We start from the raw sequence: 26,274 nt of genomic DNA on the forward strand, positions 1-26,274 counted from the left end.
CCCCCTCAAAATCGAGTTTTCTACATGACATGTGAGAAAAATTGAACAAAACTCGCTATGAAATGCCCAAAATCCCCTCCCAAGAAAACTGGTCCAGAGGGTCCAAAAAGCTGCTAAATTTAAAAACTGAGAGCTGAACTTCGTATGCGATTTCCGATACCAAGACGACATTTTCTGGGAAAAAACAAAAAAGAAACCCCACCTAAAATCATATTTTCTATTCAACCATGTTGAAAAAAGGAAATAAAACTAAATTGAAAAGTCTCGAATGCCCCTAGATCAGAATTTGCAACAAAAGTGCAAAATGAGTACGTAGAAGGCTCAAAACACAAACGATGAAGTTTTGTCCGGAAACGACCATGCACGTAAACGTAACCTACCTATTTAGATGTGTTACAATGGTCCATGGCTTAAAAATATAGCCGATGCAAAATTCGACCACCCAACGGGCAAAAAGGCAAAAATGGACTTGGAATGGAAAACATAGAATCCAAAAATACAAAATGGAGTCAATTGACCGTTTGGCCCTTGGCCACACTTCATACAAGATTAATGAGACCCTATGAAAGAATGAGAATGGAATTCTCACACCCGATACAACCATGGTGAAACAATGACTTGCGATTTTTCAAAGTTTTCATAACATTTCATGAAGTTTAAAAGTTGCATAGAATACAATATACATGTCATTGGCCTCCGGCCTCATCTCATACATATCAAATATATTGATAGAAGTGTACTTAAGTACAAATTACATACATGGAATCAAATATACATATTTTGACACATAAGACTACAATAGGCATTCTGAGTCAACCTTCACAAAAATGGAAGTCTCCAAGTCCACAAACCATCCAAGCATAATGAAGACCTCAACTTTGATTCTTGTACCTGAAATATGCCCCAGTATTGTAAGGGTGAGTAACATAAAGCTACTCGTAGGAGATGAGCATGCATCGATCTAACATTTTACAAATTTATCACCTTAAGGTGAAACATGTTAAAGGGGTTCATGCCACCTAACGTCTATGTCCAAGTGAGACTCGGGGTGCATCCTAAGCTACCTTAGAGTCTAAGCAACAAGAATCATGATATACATACGTGTATAAAACGAATCATGGTTGGGATAATCTAAAGAACACGACAAGAAGAATGCTTAAGCATAGATTAACATGAATTGCACTTTCAATACAATTGAACTATATCTAGAGTAATCCATATAACATGACAAAAGCATATTTGAATACAAGTTAACAAGAATCATATTATCCATGCAATTCAACAACAAAAGAGCATGTTATACAATGTAACAAGGTATAAGTTCTCAAAGCCATCAACTTAGAATCTAAAGCATAAAATAACAGTGGTGGTTCATGCCACCTAACGTCTAAGTTCTAAATGAATCAATAGGATCAATCATAAGCTTTGTTAGAACGTCAAAACACAATTTTCAATATCGATGCAATTTAACCAACATTGGAACTTCCAATACAACGCATAAAACACAATTTCGCAAAGTTAACATCATGTAACTTAAAATGGAACGACAAATAAGGAACAATAAGTTACAACATCATCTAGTTATCAACTTAAAAATGAAATGCGAAGTCAAAGAAAGTGGATACTCGGACGTCACACCGGATCAGACTGACAACATAGTTACTTTAGGGTTACTAGCCCATGGGTAACCTCCCTATGTGCGCACTAGACTATATAGCGGGACTATCTCCCGTACTAGAACCACGTCCTAGCCATAGTCAAACAACGACATCCTCAAGTTTCCAAAATCAACAAGTTGTGCAACAACGCATATATCAACAGGAATATGCAAGATAATCAATTATCTACCAAGCACAACCAATTTTGGAAACCTATACAATACATGCTCTAAATCAATAACTAATATGATATGATGAATGTTGAATCTTCAGTGTGCAATTCGTTACACGCTATGAATGAATGATATTAAATATGAAGTGTGCAAATCATTACGCAAAATAACAATATATTCAATATTGAAAACATAAGCTCATGAGTTTAAATACAACAACACGGTAGAACTTTAATTAAATCATGCTAATTTAAATCCAAAGGTTTTAAAAAAACTTCAAATAGTCCCAAATTAATATATACTAGTAAACAAGTCATTGTCAATACAAATATCAAGTTAAAACCTTAATTAAGCTAATGGGACCACAAAATAGATTTTAATTCATTCTTTTAATTAAAATCTCTTGATTTTCAAATTTAATCAAATGCTCTCAAATTAACCTATGTTGGAAAGCATGCCAAGAACTAATGTAATATCACATTACAAGTTTATTTCATTCAATTTAAGACCATGTGAAATAAACTTTCACTAAAGTTAAATATAAATTAAAAGTTGTAATTCTCATGCAATTAATCCCAATTTAATATATGTGAACAACTATACCTAAGCATAGTTTTTTAGCATGCCACAATACAATTCCAAGTTGTATATCACCATGAGGATTAAATCTTAAACATGGAATTTAATTAAATAAAAGGTTTCAAAACCTAACCGAATATTCTAAATCAAATATATGTGAAGCTATATGGCATGTAAATCAAGAATATCAAGTCGGAATTCAAATAGAGTGAATAGTGCACTCGGGGTAAATTAATTAATAATTACTAATTTTCAAAACACCTCCAATTACTTTCAAATTCAACTACGTTAGAGAGCATGCTAAGGCCTAATTTAATATACTAATGCATATTGATTTTAAGCTAGTTAAGGCCATATGATTTAATATTTTATTCAAGATAAATATTAAATAAAATCTTTAATACTTGTTCAAATTCCCTCAAATATATGTCAATGACCATATTATAGAGCATTATATTACCATGCTACATGTTTAAAACAAGTCATAAGCAACTGGGAAAATCAAATCCAATACAAGAAAATTAAATAATAAAATCTCTAGATTTCATATTTAAGCATGCAATCAAGTTATATAAGCATCAATAGCATGTTATATAACAAGAATTAAACCTATAATACCTCCTACCTCAATTTGAGATGAAAGTCCCAAATCCCCACCGAATTGAAACGGCTCCGAATCAGACAAAACTCCTAAGTTTTGTCGGGGACAACACGATCTATATGAATCCCCAAGAAGCCCCATGAAAATCCAAACTTGACCTCAATCCTGAACTCGAAATTTGGTCAAAAATGGTTTTTAATAAGGGGTAATGGTAGAGCACGACGAGACGAACAACAAATGTTAAGGCCGAAGACTTTTCATCAAAGAAAAGTGGATCAAAGGAGGAGAGAGAAAGTGGCAGCCATGGGAGGGAGCTTGGCCGGCCATGGGAGAGGAAGAAGAAGAAGAAATCTGATTTTTTTGTTCTTAAGTCCCATATTTATAGTAAGTCTCAAAAAGTGCCCCGAAAGGGCCCAGCCGGGTCCGGAAAAGTGGATTTTGAGAAAACGCTCTCAAACGGCAAAACTCTGTGAACAAAAAAGATTTAAAATGAGAAAATATGAATAACGAAAGAAACAGCATCAAAAACTGTGTCCCAAACAGAAAGTTATGCCCCGAACAAGTTCGACGGCAACTAGGGCCAGAAATCCCTAAAACTGGGGAAAACGACCAGAAGGAAATTCTAAGAGTCTATGACTAGACGAAATGTGAAAATGAATCCCGTATGAGGATCTAGGCTCCAAACGAGACATTTTTGCAATAACTTTCGTTAATTGCACAATGGCCCCTACAAAAATGGTTAACTGCGAAATTATCCCATAATGAAAATATCTTCCAAAAGATATTTTCTTAGATGCCCTTAAAATAAAATATCTTCAAAAGATATTTACAAAAAATACCCCAAGAAATGAAAAAGATTCTGAAGAATTGTGCATCTATGCCCCTGTGGACACCAGGAGCAACCAGAGTACTTTCTTGCAAAAGTAAAGATACGTATTTCGAGGAAACCAATCAAGATGAAGGCACGTGAAGTCAACAACTAACTCCGAGCATGAGAAGTGAGGTTGTGCCAAAAACTGACAAACGGAGATAAGACGAAATAGGGAAAATGACATAATAGGGAAGAAACGAAATAGGGAAAATGACATAATAGGGAAAAGATGAAATAGCGTATAGTGTCCGAAAACGAAAAACGCGAAAATGACTCGGTACTCAAAGGAAGTTTTCAATTCACATGAAAGAGTCTCAGAAACCAATTCTGAGCACTCGAGATGACACTAAACGACATGAAACAGAGCTCAGAATAGAAAATTAAACAAAAAAAAATTCATTCGTAAAATTTCAGGAAAAAGGAAAGGAAGGCAAATGACCGGGTCGTTACAACCTACCCTTCTTAAAGGAATTTCATCCCCGAAATTAGGAACATACCAGAGAGAACAGAATAATGACCGAACAAAATGTCAAATCAAAAGACAACTCACAACGCACTGAAGGACAAATCCTGAAGTCTAAAGATCAACTGAAGGAATGCGAAACCATAAACTGAGACAACACCTCATACGAATCGGCACGTTAACTCAACGTCAACTACCGACAGAATCCAAAGACAACAAAACGTTGAAACATGATAGAAGAAGAGAGTGACAAGGCAATACGAGCAGTGACCAAAACTCGCCCACACTTACTTGTCTATAAGGTAGCATGACAGTATAAGGCACTAGTTCGTAACATGCTCCAGAAGGGAACTTTTCGATACAAATGACATCAATGTCGAAAATGGTCATTACCAAAGGCACTATGGAAACAAGGCATCTGCGAGAGTTGGGGTTGCTAATCCCAAAACTCTGACAACAATGACACTGGCACCATTATGCTTAAGGCCTTAGATCTAGAAGGCACGAAGGAAAAAGAAATGAAACGGTGCCTCCCTGGCCCACGTCTCAATCCACCAGATAAGGAAAAAAAAAAAAAAGTGAATCGTAGTCCTCTACGCTCACATGAGCCTTACTCGCATCAATCGACAGAGCAGACAAGAAGGTTCCCGACATAGGTCCTTACAGAATGAATTTCTCCTATCTAAAGAAGAAACCCGTGAAACAAGAATGCATCCAAGGGATACGACAGATCCTAAGATACAATGCCAAAACCAGACATAAAAGGAGACAGCTGGCATACAACATAGCAACAGACTATCTACTCACATAAGTAGTAAGATCACATAAAACATATCAAAGTATACAGGAGAAGGACGTAAAGTATGATGATATGCTGCATATAATCATGTCAAGATGAACAAGCGTATACAATATACTTAGGTAGACAAACATATAACACATGTTAAGATGACAAACAGGTACCATGTGCTAAGGTAAACAAGCATATATCATATACTAAGACAGTCAAAGTATGCTTCCAAACAAATTGCCACATAAGCAAACAAATATGTTGTCAACTCAAAACATGTTATCAAGAAGCATGTAAGTAAATGGTACGATAATTAACGTGAATAAAACGTAAGGTATGCTGACATACATCGCATACAGTCATGCTAACACAAGCATACAAACATGATGTCACACCAAGACATGATACTAACCTAAACCATGTTATCAGGAAGCACATATACACCGAAAGCATGTGTAACAATAATAATAGGCGTCTCACAACATGTAAGCATATTAACATGTTATCATACAAGACATGTTATCAAACAAGGCATGTTATCAAGATACAAATGACATATCAAAGCAAAACAACATGAGCATGATATGAACCCGAAACCCGTCGTCCAAGGTATTCGAACCCGGACGCTCTGATACCACCTGTGATGGCCCAAGTTTTTCAACCCGGTACTTCAGTGATGAACCGAAAGATGACCCGATAACGGATCCGAAGTGCGGAATCAAAAGACAAAACAATGGTCTCTAGAGATACAACATAGCACTAAGACACCATTATGACCCTCAACGAGGTCACGGAACCCAAAAGAATCAAATGGGGAAGCAACGTTTCAAAAACAAACAAGATTGAACCTAGGGGCAAAATTATCATTTCCAGCTTAAAAGTGGGTGCCACCGAGCACACCATTGGAAAGACAATGAAAAATTAATGAACTTAGACTCAAAAATCGCATAATTCGGAGTCCGGATGAAGAAGTTATGGTGAACGGAAGAAGAAGGGGCAAAACGGTCCAAAAGAGGCAACCCGTGAACATCTAACCGGTTAGGAGACCTTCCTAACCGGTTAGGAGGCCAAAAACAATGACAAAAACGCTGCCCACACTCATCTAACCGGTTACGAAGCCCCATCTAAACTTTTAGATGTGAAGGGGCAGTAAGGGTGCGACCCAAAAACCTGGCAGCAGGGGTTTTTCCGAAAAAAAATGGAAATTTGAGGGCCTAGATGACATTTTTTGGAAAAACTCAAAGAAGAAACCCCCCTCAAAATCGAGTTTTCTACATGACATGTGAGAAAAATTGAACAAAACTCGCTGTGAAATGCCCAAAATCCCCTCCCAAGAAAACTGGTCCAGAGGGTCCAAAAAGCTGCTAAATTTAAAAACTGAGAGCTGAACTTCGTATGCTATTTCCGATACCAAGACGACATTTTCTGGGAAAAAACGAAAAAGAAACCCCACCTAAAATCAAATTTTCTATTCAACCATGTTGAAAAAAGGAAATAAAACTGAATTGAAAAGTCTCGAATGCCCCTAGATCAGAATTTGCAACAAAAGTGCAAAATGAGTCCGTAGAAGGCTCAAAACACAAACAATGAGGTTTTGCCCAGAAACGACCATGCACGTAAACGTAACCTACCTATTTAGATGTGTTACAATGGTCCATGGCTTAAAAATATAGCCGATGCAAAATTCGACCACCCAACGGGCAAAAAGGCAAAAATGGACTTGGAATGGAAAACATAGAATCCAAAAATACAAAATGGAGTCAATTGACCGTTTGGCCCTTGGCCACACTTCATACAAGATTAATGAGACCCTATGAAAGAATGAGAATGGAATTCTCACACCCGATGCAACTATGGTGAAGCAATGACTTGCGATTTTTCAAGGTTTTCATAACATTTCATGAAGTTTAAAAGTTGCATAGAATACAATATACATGTCATTGGCCTCTGGCCTCATCTTATACATATCAAATACATTAAAAGAAGTGTACTTAAGTACACATTACATACATGGAATCAGATATACATATTTTGACATATAAGACTGCAATTGGCATTCCGAGCCAACCTTCACAGAAATGGAAGTCTCCAAGTCCACAAACCATCCAAGTATCGTAAGGGTGAGTAACATAAAGCTACTTGTTGGAGATGAGCATGCATCGACCTAGCATTTTACAAATTTATCACCTTAAGGTGAAACATGTTAAAGGGGTTCATACCACCTAACGTCTTTGTCCAAGTGAGACTCGGGGAGCATCCTAAGCTACCTTAGAGTCTAACCAACAAGAATCATGATATACATACGTTTATGAAACGAATCATGGTTGGGATAATCTAAAGAACACGACAAGAAGAATGCTTGAGCATAAATTAACATGAATTGCACTTTCAATACAATTGAACTAGGTCTAGAGTAATCCATATAACATGACAAAAGCATATTTGAATATAAGTGAACAAGAATCACATATCCATGCAATTCAACAACAAAAGAGCATGTTATACAATGCAACAAGGTATAAGTTCTCAAAGCCATCAACTTAGAATCTAAAGCACAAAATAACAGTGGTGGTTCATGCCACCGAACGTCTAAGTTCTAAATGAATCAATAGGATCAATCATAAGCTTTGTTAGAACGTCAAAACACAACTTTCAGTATCGATGCAATTTAACCAACATTGAAACTTCCAATACAACGCATAAAGCACAATTTCGCAAAGTTAACATCATGTAACTTAAAATGGAACGACAAATAAGGAACAACAAGTTACAAAATCATCTAGTTATCAACTTGAAAATGAAATGTGAAGTCAAAAAAAGTGGATACTCGGACGTCACGCCGGATCAGACCGACAACATAGTTACTTTAGGGTTACTAGCCCATGGGTAACCACCCTATGTGTGCACTAGACTATACAGAGGGACTATCCCCCGTACTAGAACCAAGTCCTAGCCATAGTCAAACAACGACATCCCCAAGTTTCCAAAATCAACAAGTTGTGCAATAACGCATATCAACAGAAATATGCAAGATAATCAACTATCTACCAAGCACAACCAATTTTGGAAACCTATACAATACATGCTCTAAATCCACAACTTATATGATATGATGAATGTCGAATCTTCAGTGTGTGATTCGTTACACGCTATGCATGAATGATATTAAATATGAAGTGTGCAAATCATTACGGAAGATAACAATAAATTCAATATTGAAAACATAAGCTCATAAGTTTAAATACAACAATAAGGTAGAACTTTAATTAAATCATGCTAATTTAAATCCCAAGGTTTTAAAATAACTCCAAATAGTCCCAAATTAATATATACTAGTAAACAAGTTATGGCCAATACAAATATCAAGTTAAAACCTTAATTAAGCTAATGGGACCACAAAATAGATTTTAATTAATTCTTTTAATTAAAATCTCTTGATTTTCATACTTAACCAAATGCTCTCAAATTAACCTATGTTGGAAAGCATGCCAAGAACTAATGTAATATCACATTACAAGTTTATTTCATTCAATTTAAGATTATGTGAATTAAACTTTCACTAAAGTTAAATATAAATTAAAAGTTGCAATTCTCATGCAATTAATCCCAATTTAATATATGTGAACAACTATACCTAAGCTTAATTTTCTAGCATGCCACAATACAATTCCAAGTTGTATATCACCATGAGGATTAAATCTTAAACATGAACTTTAATTAAATAAAAGGTTTCAAAACCTAGCTGAATATTCTAAATCAAATATATGTGAAGCTATATGGCATGTAAATCAAGAATATCAAGTCGGAATTCAAATAGAGTGAATAATGCATTCGGGGCAAATTAATTAATAATTACTAATTTTCAAAACACCTCTAATCACTTTCAAATTCAACTATGTTGGAAAGCATGCTAAGGCCTAATTTAATATGCTAACGCATATTGATTTTAAGCTAGTTAAGGCCATATGATTTAATATTTTATTCAAGATAAATATTAAATAAAATCTTTAATACTTGTTCAAATTCCCTCAATTTAATATATGTCAATGACCATATTATAGAGTATTATATTACCATGCTATGTTTAAAACAAGTCATAAGCAACCGGGAAAATCAAATCCAATACAAGAAAATTAAATAATAAAATCTCTAGATTTCATATTTAAGCATGCAATCAAGTTATATAAGCATCAATAGCATGTTATATAACAAGAATTAAACCTATAACACCTCCTACCTCAATTTGAGATGAAAATCCCAAATCCCCACCGAATTGAAACGGCTCCGAATCCGACGAAGCTCCTAAGTTTTGTTGGGGACAACACGATCTATATGAATCCCCAAGAAGCCCTATGAAAATCTAAACTTGACCTTAATCCCGAACTCAAAATTTGGTCAGAAATGGTTTCTAATAAGGAGTAATGATAGAGCACGACGAGACGAACAACAAATGTTAAGGCCGAAGACTTTTCATCAAAGAAAAGTGGATCAAAGGAGGAGAGAGAAAGTGGCAGCCACGGGAGGGAGCTTGGCCGGCCATGGGAGAGGAAGAAGAAGAAGAAATCTGATTTTTTTTTTCTTAAGTCCCATATTTATAGTAAGTCTCAAAAAGTGCCCCGAAAGGGCCCCGCCGGGTCAGGAAAAGTGGATTTTGAGAAAACGCGCTCAAACGGCAAAACTCTGTGAACAAAAAAGATTTAAAATGAGAAAATATGAATAACAAAAGAAACAGGGTTAAAAACTGAGTCCCGAACAGAAAGTTATGCCCCTAACAAGTTCGGCGGCAACTAGGGCCAAAAATCCCTAAAACTGGGGAAAACGACCAGAAGGAAATTCTAAGAGTCTATGACTCGACGAAATGTGAAAATGAATCCCGTACAAGGATCTAGGCTCCAAACGAGACATTTTTGCAATAACTTTCGTTAATTACACAATGGCCCCTACAAAAATGGTTAACTGCGAAATTATCCCATAATGAAAATATCTTCCAAAAGATATTTTCTTAGATGCCCTTAAAATAAAATATCTTCAAAAGATATTTACAAAAAACACCCCAAGAAATGAAAAAGATTCTGAAGAATTGTGCATCTATGCCCCTGTGGACACCGGGCGCAACTAGAGTACTTTCTTGCAAAAGTAAAGATACGTATTTCGAGAAAACCACTCAAGATGAAGGCACGTGAAGTCAACAACCAACTCCGAGCATGAGAAGTGAGGTTGTGCTAAAAACTGACAAACGGAGATAAGACGAAATAGGGAAAATGACATAATAGGGAAAAGACGAAATAGCGCATAGTGTTCGAAAATGAAAAATGCAAAAATGACTCGGTCCTCAAAGGAAGTTGTCAATTCACATGAAAGAGTCTCAAAAACCAATTCTGAGCACTTGAGATGACACTAAGTGACACGAAACAAAGCTTAGAAAAGAAAATTAAATGAAAAAAATTCATTCGTAAAATTTCAGGAAAAAGGAAAAGAAGGCAAATGACCGGGTTGTTACATGTTGTGTATATATTTGTGTTTTGATTCAATTTATGGGAGTATGGGCCATGCTATATGAGTATGATTGATTGTATGATGTGTTGATAGGCCCACGACCTTGTTCGTGAAGGCCCCATGTCATCCGCATCACATATCTATGACTTTTTGTTTTTCCCATCGCATAGTTCGATCGATCGAACTTCTTTCTCAGATCGATCTAATGAGATCGATCGAACTCAGTTTTTCAGTTTCTCAGATTGATCGAAGTTATGAGATCGATCTCACATTTTTTATGATCGATCGAAATTCACATATTCCAAATCACACTTCATTCATCATATCTTTTGTTTCATGCTATCTTATCTATGCCCAATGCCTATGACATTCCACATTGGATGCATTAACTTATACAGTTTAGCATGTTTCACATCCTATCACTTGTATAGATTCATGTCATATATGTTTTGTCTATCTTATTTGACATGCATGTTTCTATTTTGTACTTTTAATTCTTTATTCTGGCACTGACTCCCCTTACAAGTTTTAAATTGTTTTTCAGGCCATGACTAAGCTCAAGACTGTTACTCGCAGACATTATCACCGCCAGGGCAGGCACACTTTCGATGCCGCGGCTGGTCCTTCTCATGTACAGGACCTTGCACAGGAGGCGCCATTACAGCCTACTCCACCTCAGTCACCTTCTCATGCAACTGAGGCTGAGCATTCTCCATCTCCTTCTCAGGCTCAGGCTGCGTTTACACCATCTCCATCTCCTCCACCAGCTCAGCCAGCCCAGGAGTTTGACAGGCCCGCATCCAGATATGCACAGATGTTAGTAGCCCATGAGTCAGTTTTTGACACAGCTTTCTTCTCAAGATCGGTACTGACCCAATCAGCTTATGATGACATTATCCGGAGGGGACTTGCAGCTATTCTTGCCCCAATTACTGAGCCAGTCTACACACGGCAAGTTCGGGTATTTTTCCAGAACCTCCGACCGTCCCCGCGTACCACGGCAGAGCTGGTCATTACCATAGATGGCCACCAGATTTCTATTACTGTGGACACACTAGCCAGATCATGCCATTGTCCACACCAATGACCTCTGGAGCTACAGGAGCTTTATCCCAAGCTATACAGGCCTTCTTATGCCGACATGGCAGTGTTTTTGACAGGTCACTATGCCGATGACGAGACTTTCACCACCCGCACTTATCTTCTAGATAACCTATGGTTCTTTGATTCCGTTCTCTTTCGGAATATATATATGGCCGGGCACAAGTTCAGCGGTGAGGAGACTATCTGACAGCCCTTTACGCATTCTATACAAGGCACTGGGTGTCTATCCCTACGCTCATCTGGAGCGTGATGAGGAAGCTCTACGATGAGTATATCAGCAAAGAGAGGCCCAAAAGGGCTAAGTCTCTCCCATTTGGCCACCTCATCACCCAGATCCTGCTTGATCAGCGCTATCCTTTCCATCCACGGGAGCACCCTGAGAGAGGTTCCTGTCATTTTTTGAAGAAGGACTGGGACAAGAGCTATAATGCTATTATTGCCCGATTACAGAAGGATGCAGTTCAGGCAGCAGAGGACTTAGATTTAGACGATTTAAAGGCTGAGGCCCCAGCAGCAGCAGCAGACCAGGCAGCGGATGACGCACCAGTTAATCCTGTTTCTGAGCGCATGGACATTGATTTAGAGCGACCTGTAGATGAAGTAGAGCAGCACTCTCCAGCTGGATCGCCAATACACGAGGAGGAGCAGACTCGGGATTCTCATTCTTCAGATTCTTATGTACCTGAGGCTCCCAGTCAGACCCATGGCTTTGGAGAGCGTCTTCAGGCTTTGGAGGATGCAGTGGTTGCTATCAGAGCTGATACTGCTGCCATTCGAGCCGATGTTGTGGCCCACCGAACTGATTTTGCTACATTCAGCACGGATGTCATGACTGCACTCCGAGACTTATCTCACGATATCCGCGGAGCTTACCTTGCCCGTCCTGCCTCGTCCACATGAGATTCCCAATTTCTTCTATCTTTTCATACTACATCTCTGTCATTCATACTTCATTTTCATCACTGTATATTATTTGCAGCCGGATATGTTGGCTTTGATCTTTTGATATACTCTATGCACTTTATTTTCTTTATATATATTTTTGTTGTGGATGTCATTTATATATTCTCATATCTGTCTGTTTGACTCTAACAGGTGCATCATAGTGACTTCAGTGTGAAAGAGTGCTACCCAATTTTCAGGACCACCCTTATACCTCTTTCACTGCTTTATTTCATTTACACTTGCATATCCACTATGCACTAATTATCCCTTTTGTTTTCTAATGAGTTTATCCAAGTGCCAAATTTTAGGACCACAATTAATCCTAACTTTGGGGGGGCCATGCCACCCACTTTGGATACTTCAGTCACAGCTATTCTTTGCTTTAATTACACCGGTATACTCTTTCATTTGTTCTCTTTGCACATTGAGGACATTGTGCTGTTTAAGTTTGGGGGTAAAGGTGTGCTTTATAGTGTTTGCTTTTAAATTCAAAATTTTGAGCATGACTTGTGTATTTGAGAGATTTTCCATGATTGGTCCATATCTACTTATGATTTTGATCTTTTGAGGGCTATATTGCTTAGAATTTAAAAATTGTTTGACTTGAGAGTCCAATACTCCTTGTATGCCATGTGGATGCCATTTAGGAGTAAATTTTTTGAAAGATTGATATCATGCTTACATTTATGGTCCACATCATCCTGATTTTGTGATTGTTTTGAGATTCACTCTAGTATTCTACACTAGCACAGGCGCACACTAGCATTCATTTGTGGGGTACATGCTTTTTTGATTATTGAATTGGTTATATCCTGATTGGGCTAGTAGTGCATTGAAAGCTTTCATTCTTGATAAAGGTGGATAACAACCCCTTTTCACTAAGTAGCCGGGATTCTAGCCTCATCAAGTACTAAACTTCTCACGCCGAAACGTGGAGGGCCCAAACTCTAAGTTAATAATTTGAAAAAAAAAAAAAAAAAAAAAAAAGAAGAAGAAGAAGTTGCAAAAGTAATAAAAAAGTGAGGACTTCTCCCAAATGGTGAGAAGTGGGAAATGATTAGATGGAGGTTGTCTTGATTTGTAGCCTAGTTAATTTGAGCTCGTAAATTCGTAGGGGCGTTTGAACGCCTAATGCCCTAAAGCCGTCTGGTTTGGGAGTCATTGACTTAACGCTCGACCTCATGAGTAGCTAGAAAGCTTAATAGATTAACACATTGCACCATGCTTCCATATTTGATCCTATTAAAAATAAATAAATAAATAAATAATTCAAGTGAAAAAAATAAGCGCACATAGAATAATAAAGCTTTAATAAAAGGTCCACTTTTTGTCTTGATGATCGGTACTAGATTTGTGTGCTAGTTTGAGGGTAAGGATGTGATTAATTCTTTAGTTGGCTTAGTTAGCAATATATTTGATGCCGGTCCACTCAAAAAGGATTCTAGAGTTGTTTTAATTTGCATGATCATTTTCTTGATGTGTAGAGGACCATACTTGTTTACTTAATGTTGAGATTTTGGGAGATTGCTTAGAAATGTTTGAAAAATTGCATACTTAAGGTAATTTTCTCCCAATGTTTGTTTGCAATATTGGTGCCTCTTTAGAAAAAATGAGCTTAATGTTTGTGGGTATCATTTCTGGAAACCCTCATGAGACTTCACTCATCCACTAGGGATAACCTAGGGGTTTAAAAGGCTTGTTGCATATGCTAAGTGTAATCGTGTTCCCTACGAAAGTGGCGTTATCCATTTACTGCTTTTTAGAATCATAGTTGTATAGTTGTTCATTTCATTCCTTTACTTTCTAGTTTATTGCTAGGGACTAGCAATTTTTAAGTTTGGAGGTGTGATGAGCGCTGAAAAGTGCATATTTAAACCCCTTAAACTTAGGCATCCTAGTACCTTTATCTATCTTACTTTACCGTTTTAGATTGATTTCGTGTTATTTCCATTTTCAGGCACTTATCCCGAAAATAAGCTAACTCAGCCAAATAAGAGCAGAAATGAAGCAATTCTGGGATGAATCAAAAAAATGAGCCAAGTGGAAGCAAAAAGGTGGAATTTAACATCTTCGATCGATCTCAGATCAAAGTTCGATCAATCCAACATGATCGATCTCAGCACTTCAAGATGGATCTGAGCCATGATGTCATTTTTAGAGATCTCAAAAGTTCGATCGATCCAACATCATTCTTCGATCGATCGAACTACCTTATCCTTATCCAAATGATTGATCTTATCCAGTTATACCACCCTACTAACCACTTTTGTCATTTTTCCAAAAATATCTTCAAAATATCTCAGATTTGTTTTTATCGAAAAAGGCACCGCCATTGAGGATCGATCCAACTTCAATTCGATAGATCTCAACTATGTTTGATCGATCCAAGTCCAAGGTTCGATCGATCGAACTTCCTCTAGTGCGAAAAAGTTAAATTTCCAGTTCATTGAAAGCTGTCCTTATCCAATCATTGGGGAATATTTTGTGTATGACCCTAGCTCATTTTGTGTGTCACTTGACCTACCTATATATAGAATATAATACACTTTTTGAAGGGGATGACCATCTATCACAAGAGAGGCTATTCTTAGGGAGGAAGAAATGAGGAAAAGGCTAAAGACACAAGCTTGGGAAATCTTCATCAACCAAGGAGTAGATTTCTTTCATGGAGTTTGCCGTTGAGGGTTGGAGAAGCATCACCATGAGTGGCTAGACATCCTCTTGGGGCTAGAGGTAGCCCCAAGCATGTTTTCTACATCTTGATTTTGTGTATTATTGAGGGATTAGCGTTGTAATACATGTTTTGGCACTTTTATATATATAGATCTTGTTTATTCAATGATTTATGTGGTTTAATGCTTCCAATTGATCATTTCATTCTATCCATATGTCTATGTATGCTAGAATAGATGTTCATATGTTTGTCTCTATTTCTTGTTTCATTGATGCATGTCTATGTGTATTAATGCCATAGATCTAGAGATTGTCAAAACATAGTGCTTAATGGAATGTTCTTGTAATTTTCTTGATGGTTCATGCTCATTGCTTGATGGATTGTGCCTCTCCCTTAGTTTAATTAGTTTAATTTCATGTCATTAGCATAATTGTAGTATAGTGGTACTATAGTTGTTAGATGTGAGGACAATCCATGCTTGTTGTTTGATGTTCCATATTTTTGACTACAAGTAGCATATGTCTCTAATCTTGTGGTGTATTTGACTTGTGAGCTTAATGAAGGGATTATTGACTTGCTAGATATATTGTGCTTTTCACATGCTGCTTAGACAATATATACTTAATTGTTAGATATATTCTGCTTTTCACATGTTGCTTAGACAATGTATACTTAATTGGTCATCCTTGCTAATTGAATCAACTAAACACACACACACATCAATATTTCAACACACATTTCCCTCATTAGTCACTTGTTAAGGGTGTAGAAAAGTATTGTTTGGTGGTGACCTCTAAACTTCAAGATCTCTCTCTCTTACTTACTATTTATTGCATTCAATTGTTTTACTTAGTTTTCATTATTCTCTAGTTTAATCAACCAACCAACTATTTGTTTGATCACTCAACCTACTAACCCTAATAGTGATTCCACAACCAAATTCGACTCCAATCCCTTGGGACGATCCCTACTCACCCTAATTATATTTCTAGTGAATGGTAGTAGTGGCTTTTATAAATGTAAAATTTGGCCCTCACCTAAATTGCATTCTTCTAAGCTTATGGTAACGCGACCCACCACAAGTAAAAGAAATGAATTGCAGTCCTCTACGCTCACATGAGCCTTACTCGCATCAATCGACAGAACAAATAAGAAGGTTCCCTACATGGGTCCTTACGGAATGAATTTCTCCTATACAAGGAAGAAACTCATAAAACAAGAACGCATCCAAGGGATACGACAAACCCCAAGTGACAATGCCAAAACCAGACAGTCAAGATAAGCTTCTAAACAAATTGCCACATAAGCAAACAAACATGTTATCAGATCAAGGCATGTTATCAAGAAGCACGTAAGGCATGGTCTGATAACACACGCGAATGAAAAACGTAAGGTATGCCGACATACGTCGCATACAATCATGCTAACATAAGCACATAGACATGATAGAAACTCAGACATGATCTAGGTCCCATGTTATCAAGAAGCATATATATACATAAAGCATGCTTAACAAATAATAGATATCTCAAAACACCTAAGCATGTGAACATGTTATCATACAAGACATGTTATCAAGAAGCATTTAAACACTTAGAGTATGGTAACACAAGCATGATATGCACCCAAAACCCATCGCCCAAGGTATTCGAACCCAAACGCTATGATACCACTTGTAACGACCTTGGATTTTTTTTCAACCCAGTGTCCTGTGATGACCTGAACTGGATCCAAGATGCGGAAGCTAGAAATAATACAACGGTCTCCCAAGGCACAACACACCTTTAAGACCCTAAGATGACCTTCCATGAGGTCACGGAACCCAAAGGAATAAGTACGGAAGCAAAAGATCGAAAAAATAACAATTAAGCCCCCAGGGGCAAAATAGTCATTTCTGAGAATATAGATTCGGGTACTACCAAGCACACCGCTGGAAAGACAATGAAAAATTAATCAAGATGGACTCAAGAATCGTATGATTTGGAGTCCGTACGAAGGAGAAACGACAAGACGAAAAAAAACAAACACTTAAGGCTAAAGGGGTAAATTGGTAATTCCAAACCAAAATGAGTACCCCCGTGTACACAATTGGATAGAGAATAAAAAATTAACAAAGATGGACTCAAGAATCGCATGATTCAGAGTCCTAATGGCAAAGATATGAAGTCTTGAAGTCGAATGAAGGAAAACCTTATCCCGGTTCGAACTAAATTCTAACACTACCTTACTAAAATCTGAATAACTTGAGTCACAAATGGAATATAAAGCTCTAATTAGTACCATTGGAAAGCTTATTTCGACGCGGTTAGTTTAGACTCAAGAACGGACCAATTCGAAGTTAAAACGAGTGAGATATGACCCGTTGAAGAAAGATGTCTAGAGCAGGAACTGTTCCCTCGGGGGCCCGCCAAAAACCTGCGAGGGACCGCCAAATGCTGCAGAAAGCCGCGGGCGCCCGCCACATGGCTACGGGAGCCCGCCAAATGGGGCAATGGCATGGACTGGAACCTCATAAAAATGTAAAAATAGTAGAAATTACAGAAAATGGGTTTGCAACGCGATTTCCAACACCAAGACGACATTTTTCAGAAAAATGTCGTGAAGAAACTCCTCTCAAAATCACATTTTCTATGTGACAGAGTTGAGAACGGAATTTATTTCCCAAAGAAAATTCCCAAAATGCCCTTAAGCAAGATTTTTCAACAAAAAGGTGAAATGAGTCCATATAAGGCCCAAAATACAAACGAAAGGGTTTTTCTTGAAAACGATCATGCACGCAGGCGTAACTTACCTATTAGGATGCGCTACAATGATCCATGGCTTAAAAATACCGCCGATGCAAAATCCGACCCCCCAACGGCCAAAAAATGCAAAAATAAACAAGAAAAGGGAAATTTGAAAACTAAAATTTATAAAATGCTTTCAAATGATAGTTTGGCCCTTGGCCACACTTCATACAAGATTAGTGAGACTTAGTAGAGGTGCCAGAACATACTTTATACCACCCGATTTGAAAATGAACCCTTAAAGGCTCAGTTTCTACTATTTTAGCCCAAAAATGAAATATGTGAACTAAAATGTAAAAATGAAAACCAAATGGTGTTTGGCCCTTGGCCACACCTCGCATATGGCGAATGAATGCTAAAGGATGAATTACATACACAATGCACACACCGGTGCGACAATGACATATTGAAACTCAAGTTTTCATGTTTTTCTCATTAAAAGAAAAATTCTACATTTTTCAATATACATGGATTACAAATGAAGTTTGGCTCTTGGCCACATATCATACACATAAAATGAGTATCAAAAAGTGTGCTTAAGCATATATTACAAGTCAAAGGCAAAAAATGACATTTTGGCCTAATTACATAATACAACTCAGAAAATGAACTCAAGCATGCCAACACTTGCATGTGAATAAGAATATATTCAAATGAATTCCAATCCATCGAAACAATCCCGGGATATTGTGCATCGTACGCCAAGGCATCCGTACCTGACAAAACCCCCAGTAAGTTCGGGGTGAGTAAACAAGTTTACTCGTAAAGAATGAGCATGCATCGACTCGATTTCTTTAGAGATTTTTACACTGACATGCAATAGTTCAAAAGGGTCATGCCACCTAATATCTATGTCAAAGGTTAGACTCAGGGAGCATCCTAAACTACCATGGAGTACTAATAACAAGAATCACGATATATACATATATGAAACAAGTCAAGTTGGGATAATCCAAAGAACACGATATGAAGGTACTAGCATACAAGAATCATATTATCAATGCAATTTACATGATTGGGACATACCAATTAACATGAAAAGAAGCATACTTGGAATCAAGAACAAGGTATAATATCTATGCAAGTAAGCAAGATTGGAGCATTCCAATTAGCAAGACAAGAGCATACATGGATGTAAGTTAACAAGAATTACATTATCAATGCAGTTAACATGATTGGAGCATTCCAATTAACATGATAAGAGTAACACACGAAATCAAGAACAAGACATAATATCTATACAATTAAACAAGGATAGTAAACAGGACATGAAGTATACTTGAAATCAAGAACAAGGCATAATATCAATGCAATTAGACAAGGATGGAAAATTCCATAAAACACGAAAAGAGTCTTAAATCTTCAAGGAATACAACACTTGAAATTTAAGGAATGAAATCACGAATGAAGCATAAAATCTATACAATGAAACAAGATTGGAACATTTCACATACACGACAAGTTTAAATCTTCAAGGAATGGCAACTTGAAATTTAAAGAGTGAAATCAACCAATGTAGAGACTTGGATATCGCCCGGATTAAGACCGTACTCTTGGGATCACTTTAGGGCTACTAACCTATGGGTACCTTCCCCTACTGCGCACTATAAAAAACCGTTCTTTTGGGATCACTTTAGGGCTACTAATAGGGAGCTCTCTATCTCCCGTACTAGAACCAAGTCCTAACCGTGTCATTTCTTGATTGATATCCCAAGTCTCAAAATCAACAAGTTGTGCAAGTTAAGATTATATCAAAATACAAGAAATGCATTAACCACATTTTATGCACAACCAAAATTTTGGAACACACAAGGCATGCCCTAAGTTCTCAACTATAATGGCATGTGAAATGTCAAGAAATCATAGTGTGCATCTATAGACTAGAACCAAGATATATAGTACAAGAAATCCATTGAAGTAAATATACCACAAGTATAAGATACATGATTTAATTACTTACTAAGCAACACATGAGTAATTAAATCATCCCAAGACATTGATGCAAGTTAATTAAGTACATTAATGAAACCAAGATACACGGGGTTTAGTTACAAGATGAAAAGCTGAAAGCTCCATGGAATACAAGTTACAACTAAGTAAACTAAGTTCCATACTATGAAAACAAGTAAGTGTAAGTCTCAAACTTATCCGATTATTCTTAATTTAATACACGTGAAGGAATATGTTAAGGAAATCATGAATACAAGGTTAGAAACTTAATCTAGCTCATGGAACCATTGAATAGATTTTAATTAATTCATTTAATTAAAATCTCTAGATTTTGAAACTCACCCAAATGGTCTCAAATTAATATATGTTATGCAACATGTCAAGACTTGATTTACTAGCATGATACAAGTGATTTCCATGCAATGTACGGCCATGAGTATTAAACTCTAATACTAGAAAAATAATAATTGAAAGGTTTCAAAACCTAATCAAATATTCTAGATTTAATATATGTGAAACTATATGACATGCATATCAAGAATATCAAGTTAGAAATCCAACGAGATGAATAGTGCACTTGGAGCAAATTAATTAATCTAATTAATTAAATATTACTAGATTTCAAAATACCTCCGTTTGCTCTCAAATTCACCTATGTTAAAGAGCATGTTAGGGTATAATTTAATATGCTAACACATATCGATTTCAAGCTAGTTAAGGCCATATGATTAAATATTTTATTCAAGATAAATATTAAATAAAAACTTCATTACTTATCCAAATGATCTAGATTTAATATAGTCAACAACATATCAAAGGGTAATATTCTATCATGCCACATGTTTAAACAAAGTTATAGACAACCGGGAAAATTAAATCCTTCACAAGAAAAATAAATAATAAAATCTCTAAATTTTATATCCAAGCATGTAATCAAGTTGTATAAGCATCATAAGCATGTAATATAGCAAGAAAATAAATTATAATACCCCCTACCTCAATTTGAGATGGAAATCTCAAATACCCACTATGATGTTTCCAAATTTCAGCATTTCTTAATTTTTTCGGAATTTTGTTGATGCAAGGGCATTTTGGTCATTTCGCATGTTGCGTTCGGGATTGTGGTTGGGTCCATTTGCAATTGGTACATTTTAATTCATGGAATCATGTAGTATATGCTTGGTGGTGCATTTATATGTGTGAGATGAATTTTCAAGTGAAAAAAAAAAGAAAATGAGTGGTGGGACCCACCACTATGCACAAAGTGGTCAGGAGACCACATTTTCACTCTCATTCTCTCTTTCCCCGTATTTCTCTTTCTCTCAATTCTCATCTTGCTTTTTCTTTTCTTTTTTTCAAGCCAATCTTTGAGACTTGATTTCTTCTTCGTTACTTGGCGGATTTGGGTGCCGTTTGAGGAAAAACGAAGAGCACGACGAGCTCTACGCATTAGTACCATCAATTTCAATTTTGGTCACCCCTTGGCTTTCGAAATTTCAAGACCCATTTTAAGGGTTTTGGTGCAATCTTGAGGTAGGGACATCTTAATCCACTTCTTTCTTGTTCCATTGTGAGTTATACTCCTTTGTTGTGCCAACCATGCTTAATTAGAAGTTAATTGTATCAATGATTATTTTAAATGTTGTCTAGAGAAATCCATGTGTATGAATGTGAGTTGTTTTATGTGAAAAGTATGCTTAAATGTATTTTGTTGTATCTTAATGTGTGAATAATTACTTTGAAGATGTTGAACACGTTGTATGTTTAATTTTATAGTGTAGAATTTTAAATGCCATGATATTGAAGGTATGACACATATAGTTTCATGCACATACCATTGGGTTTGTATGAAATGGGAGAAATTGTTTCGAAAACAAAAAGGGGAATTTTGGGAGAAAAGTTTTTGTGAAATGATTTTGGAAAAACCCGGTCGCTGCGGGGTTACCAACGGGCCGAAGGTTAATATAGCCTAAAGAGGACTAGGAGTCGCCCTAACTTGGTTGAGCTAGCTGGGCCCCATAATGACGCTGCGGGGTTACCAAGGGTCGGGACACTAACCAATCCTCTTCTCGTGCCGCGGCGGGGTCACCAAAGGGCGGGCTGTATTAACAGTTTGGAAATGATGTTTTGAGAAATGAAAATGGGGAGTGACCATGGCATGCATTGCATCACATTGCATTGCATTGTTTTTGCTTGGAGTTGAAGTGTATGTTGTTTTACCCTCACATAGCATGATCCCTATTTCCCATTGGCCTATGCTTTGTTTGGATTCATAAGGACACAAGATGTGTGTCTTAAGTGTCACCTGCTGAGCTTTATGCTCACCCTACTATTTATATTATTTTTTTCAGGTTTTAGAAAGGATCCGGTGGACTACAATCCACCTCAAGCTTGAAAGTTGTTAGAAGACTACCTTTGTTCCTTTTGTAATAGGGCATTCTCTTGTAGATTTATAGATTTTTGGACATGCAACTATGATATATATCTCCTTGTAAACGAATTGTAATTAAATATTGGTTTATGGGATCAAGAGTTGGTGTTTCGTCCATGATTAGTGTACGATGCATTTTCGCAGAGTTTTAACCAAAATTAGCCATTTTAAAGTTCCATTTAAGCCTTTTTATTATTTCACAAGTGCAGCTCCTGGGATGCAAGTTTTTCAGGCTCGGGATTGTCATTTCGGTCGACCGAAATGATGCATCGGTCAACCGAAACAGGACTCTTCACTCTCGGGATCTTTATTTCGGACGACCAAAGCTCCACTTCGGTCGACCGAAATGAAGCTTTAGGTTCAAGCTTCTCTCTTCTCTCTCTTGCTCTCGGGACCTCCATTTCGGACCACCGAAGCTCCACTTCGGTCGACCGAAATGAGGCAGCTTGGTCATCTTTCATTCTTTCTTCTGGTGTTTGTTTGGTTCATGTCGGTTTGGATCATGGGGTGTACTGAGAGTGTTATTCAAGCGTTATAATGGTACTTTGACTTTGGAAATGTCGTGTTGGACCTAGATCACCTCGGGTTCAAGTAAGGACCCTTGTAGCGGTCCGGGCCTCCGGGTCAGGGTCGTTTTACCCACCGACAGAAAAGTGCTCCGAATTCAACGATACCGAAGGGTTTTGTCGGGGACAACACGATCTACATGAATCCGAAAGAAGCCACATGAAAATCACAACTTGACTTCAAACCCAAACTCAAGAAATGGTCAGAAATGAATTCTAATAAGTGGTAAAGGTGCGCGGCGTCAAGGCGAACAATAAATGTGAAGGCCGAAAACTTTTCATCAAAGAAAAGTGGACCAAAGGAGGAGAGAGAAGGTGGCAGCCCAAGGGGGTGCCATGGCTGCCGGCCATGGAGTGGGGGAGATGAGAGGAAAAGTGATTTTTTGTTCTTAAATCCCTTATTTATAGTAAGTCTCAAAAAGTGCCCCGAAAGGGCCCTGCCAGGTCCGGAAAAGTGGATTTTGAGCAGACGTGCTCAAACGGCAAAACTCCGTGAACGAAAAATATTCAAAATAAGAAAATATGAACAATAGAAGAAATGACGTAAAAAACTAAGTCCCGAGCAGAGAAATATGCTCCGAACAAGTTCAGCAGCAACCGGGTCTACAAACTCTAAAACTGGAGAAAAATGACCAGAACGGAATTCTAAGAGTCCATGACTCGACGAAATGTGAAAATGAATCCTGTACGAGGATCCAGGCTCCACACGAGACATTTTGCAATAACTTTCGTTAATTACACAATGGCCCCTACAAAAAGGGTTAACTGCGAAACTGCCCCAGAATGAAAATATCTTCCAAAAGATATTTTCTTAGATACCCCTGAAATAAAATATCTTCAAAATATATTTATGAAAAACACCCCAAGAAAAGAAAAAGATTCTGTAGAACTGTGCATCATAGGGGTGCACAAAAGAACCGGAACCGTGAGAACCGAAACCGTTTTTACCGGTTCTCACGGTTCCGGTTCCGGTCCAGGTCTCGGTTCTTAATTTCGGAACCGTGAGTGTACGGTTCCGGTTCTGGTTCCAGCCTGTGGGAATCGGTAAGAACCGGAACCGTATATATATATATATATATATATATATATATATATATATATATATATATATATATATATTTAATTAGTCTAAATTACAGGCCTACAAGTAGCCACGTCTCCAACAAACAAAACCCAAATCTGAAACCTCAGGTCCTCATCTAATCATCTAAACCAATTGCCTCCATCTCTATTCTCTCGACACTGAACTTGCCTTCTCTCTATTACTGTTCTCAGATCTGAATTTGCCCCTCTCTCTCTCTCTCTGTGCAATTGCAAACTACAAAATCTACAAGAATCAGAAGTTCGAAACCCATATCGGCATACCATTTCAGATTGTTCAAAAAATCAAAACCCATTCCATCGCCTGCTGTTCCAATTTGGGTTAGCAGTGATGATGACGACGACGATGCTGATGAAAAAGCCATGGTTTTGCGAGTGTCTTCCCCTCTAAAACTTAAGAACACGTCATGTTCAAATCCACGCAGTGATGATGATGATGATGATGATGATGATAATGATGAAGCCACCATGGAACCTAGCTTAATTATGAAAGAGCTAGAGATTTATCTGGAGAGCAACAAGAGTGTGTATGTATTCTAATATAATTAGATAGCTGTTCAATTCTTAGCAATTTCCTGGCACTATACATATAGATGGGCAATTTGCTTATGTTGCGATTTCCACGAAACTTCCTATCCTTTGTTTGGTACTGTCAGTGACAATAATTAAATACAGGTGATGATACTTAAGCACTTTAACGATTCTCATGGAACCGTACCGGTTCTACGGTTCGGTTCCGGTTTGGTTCTAATTTATACAGTTCCGATTCCGGTTCCGTTTTTTAGGAACCGTTGTGAACAGTTTCAGTTCCGACCGGAACCGTTAGAACAGGAACCGTGTGCACCCCTAGTGCATTCATGCCACTATGGACACCGGGAGTAACTAGAGTACTTTCTTGAAAAAGTAAAGATACGTATTTTGAGAAAACCACTGAAGATGAAGGCACATGAAGTCAAAAACTAACTCCGAGCATGAAAAGTGAGGTTGTGCCAAAAAATGACAAACGGAGATAAGACAAAATAGGGAAAAGGACGAAATAGTGCATAGTGTTCGAAAAGTGAAAATGCGAAAATGACTTGGTCCTCAAAGGAAGTTGTCAATCCGCATGAAAGAGTCTCAAAAACCATTTTCGAGCACTCGAGAAGACACTAAGCGACAAGAAACAGAACTCAAAAAAGAAAATTAAACGGAAAAAAATTTATCCATAAAATTTCAGGAAAAATGAAAGGGAGGTAAATGACCGAGTCGTTACAAGGTCGATGGCATATTGGAGATGAATTAGATCAAAAAGCTAAATCATACCTCTTCATACATACGGAATGGATTAACTAAAACAGTTAAATCCTAGATGGATGCATGTCCTGTCAACTAAAACAGTTGAACGACATAACAGATGGTTGCTTTATTTTTATGTATTGGGAAGGATATTATAGATATACTTATGGTACTGTGATATGAGCTTAAGTCTCAGGATCATGGTTAGGGTGCGTATATCGCAAAGGTTGAGTAACTAGATATAGTTGATGTTCCCTAACCGGGGATGTACATGGCCACTGGAAAGTGTGGTTTACATGTTTCTTTCTATGCAGTCTGAACTACACTATAGGCTAGTGAGCATCCTATAGTGTGTATCTATATATTTATGGGCTATTTTAGATATTGCCGAGCTATCTAGGATGTATCTGCGTATCGGGTTTATGTATGGATTGTAGTAGAATGGAACTTGCATATGGGCCTGACCCACTCTTATTTTTCAGGTGTCCGTCAGTACCAGGCGTAGAGTTTGATCGTGATAAAGCAGATACAGTCACTCACTCTTCCGACTACATAGGATTTCATTTCTTATTTTAGTTTTGAAATTTTTGTTTTGTAATTATTGTTCATTTGGGATTATTAGAGGTCCACTGGATGGATTCTCGAGTTGTACGGATTAAAAAATTAAATTAAATAAATAATATTTTGTCTTGGAGGATTTTCGTATTTAGAATTCTTTTCAGCTTATTATTTTTATACTTAATTCTTTTTGTACTCTTACTTGTTTATATATTAATTGTTTGGTATCCCTCGGTTCTGTGCTCGGACTTAA

General features: G+C 37.2%; 1 protein-coding gene across 1 annotated transcript in view; it reads right to left on the reverse strand.

Annotated features, from left to right (window-relative positions):
* Positions 1 to 674: 674 nt before the first annotated feature.
* LOC132310115 (protein BONZAI 3-like) overlaps positions 675 to 26,274 on the reverse strand; it is a 31,735-nt gene continuing 6,135 nt past the window's right edge. Inside the window, exon 3 of the mRNA XM_059808339.1 lies at positions 675 to 891. Within this exon, the coding sequence (XP_059664322.1) occupies positions 820 to 891 (72 nt within the window). The 3' untranslated portion in view covers positions 675 to 819. The remainder of the gene's footprint in view (positions 892 to 26,274) is intronic.

The sequence above is a fragment of the Cornus florida genome, unplaced genomic scaffold (genome assembly GCF_030987335.1).
Source record: "Cornus florida cultivar Cherokee Brave unplaced genomic scaffold, ASM3098733v1 CherokeeBrave_3.0.0_Hap2_Chr05, whole genome shotgun sequence".
NCBI lineage: Eukaryota > Viridiplantae > Streptophyta > Magnoliopsida > Cornales > Cornaceae > Cornus > Cornus florida.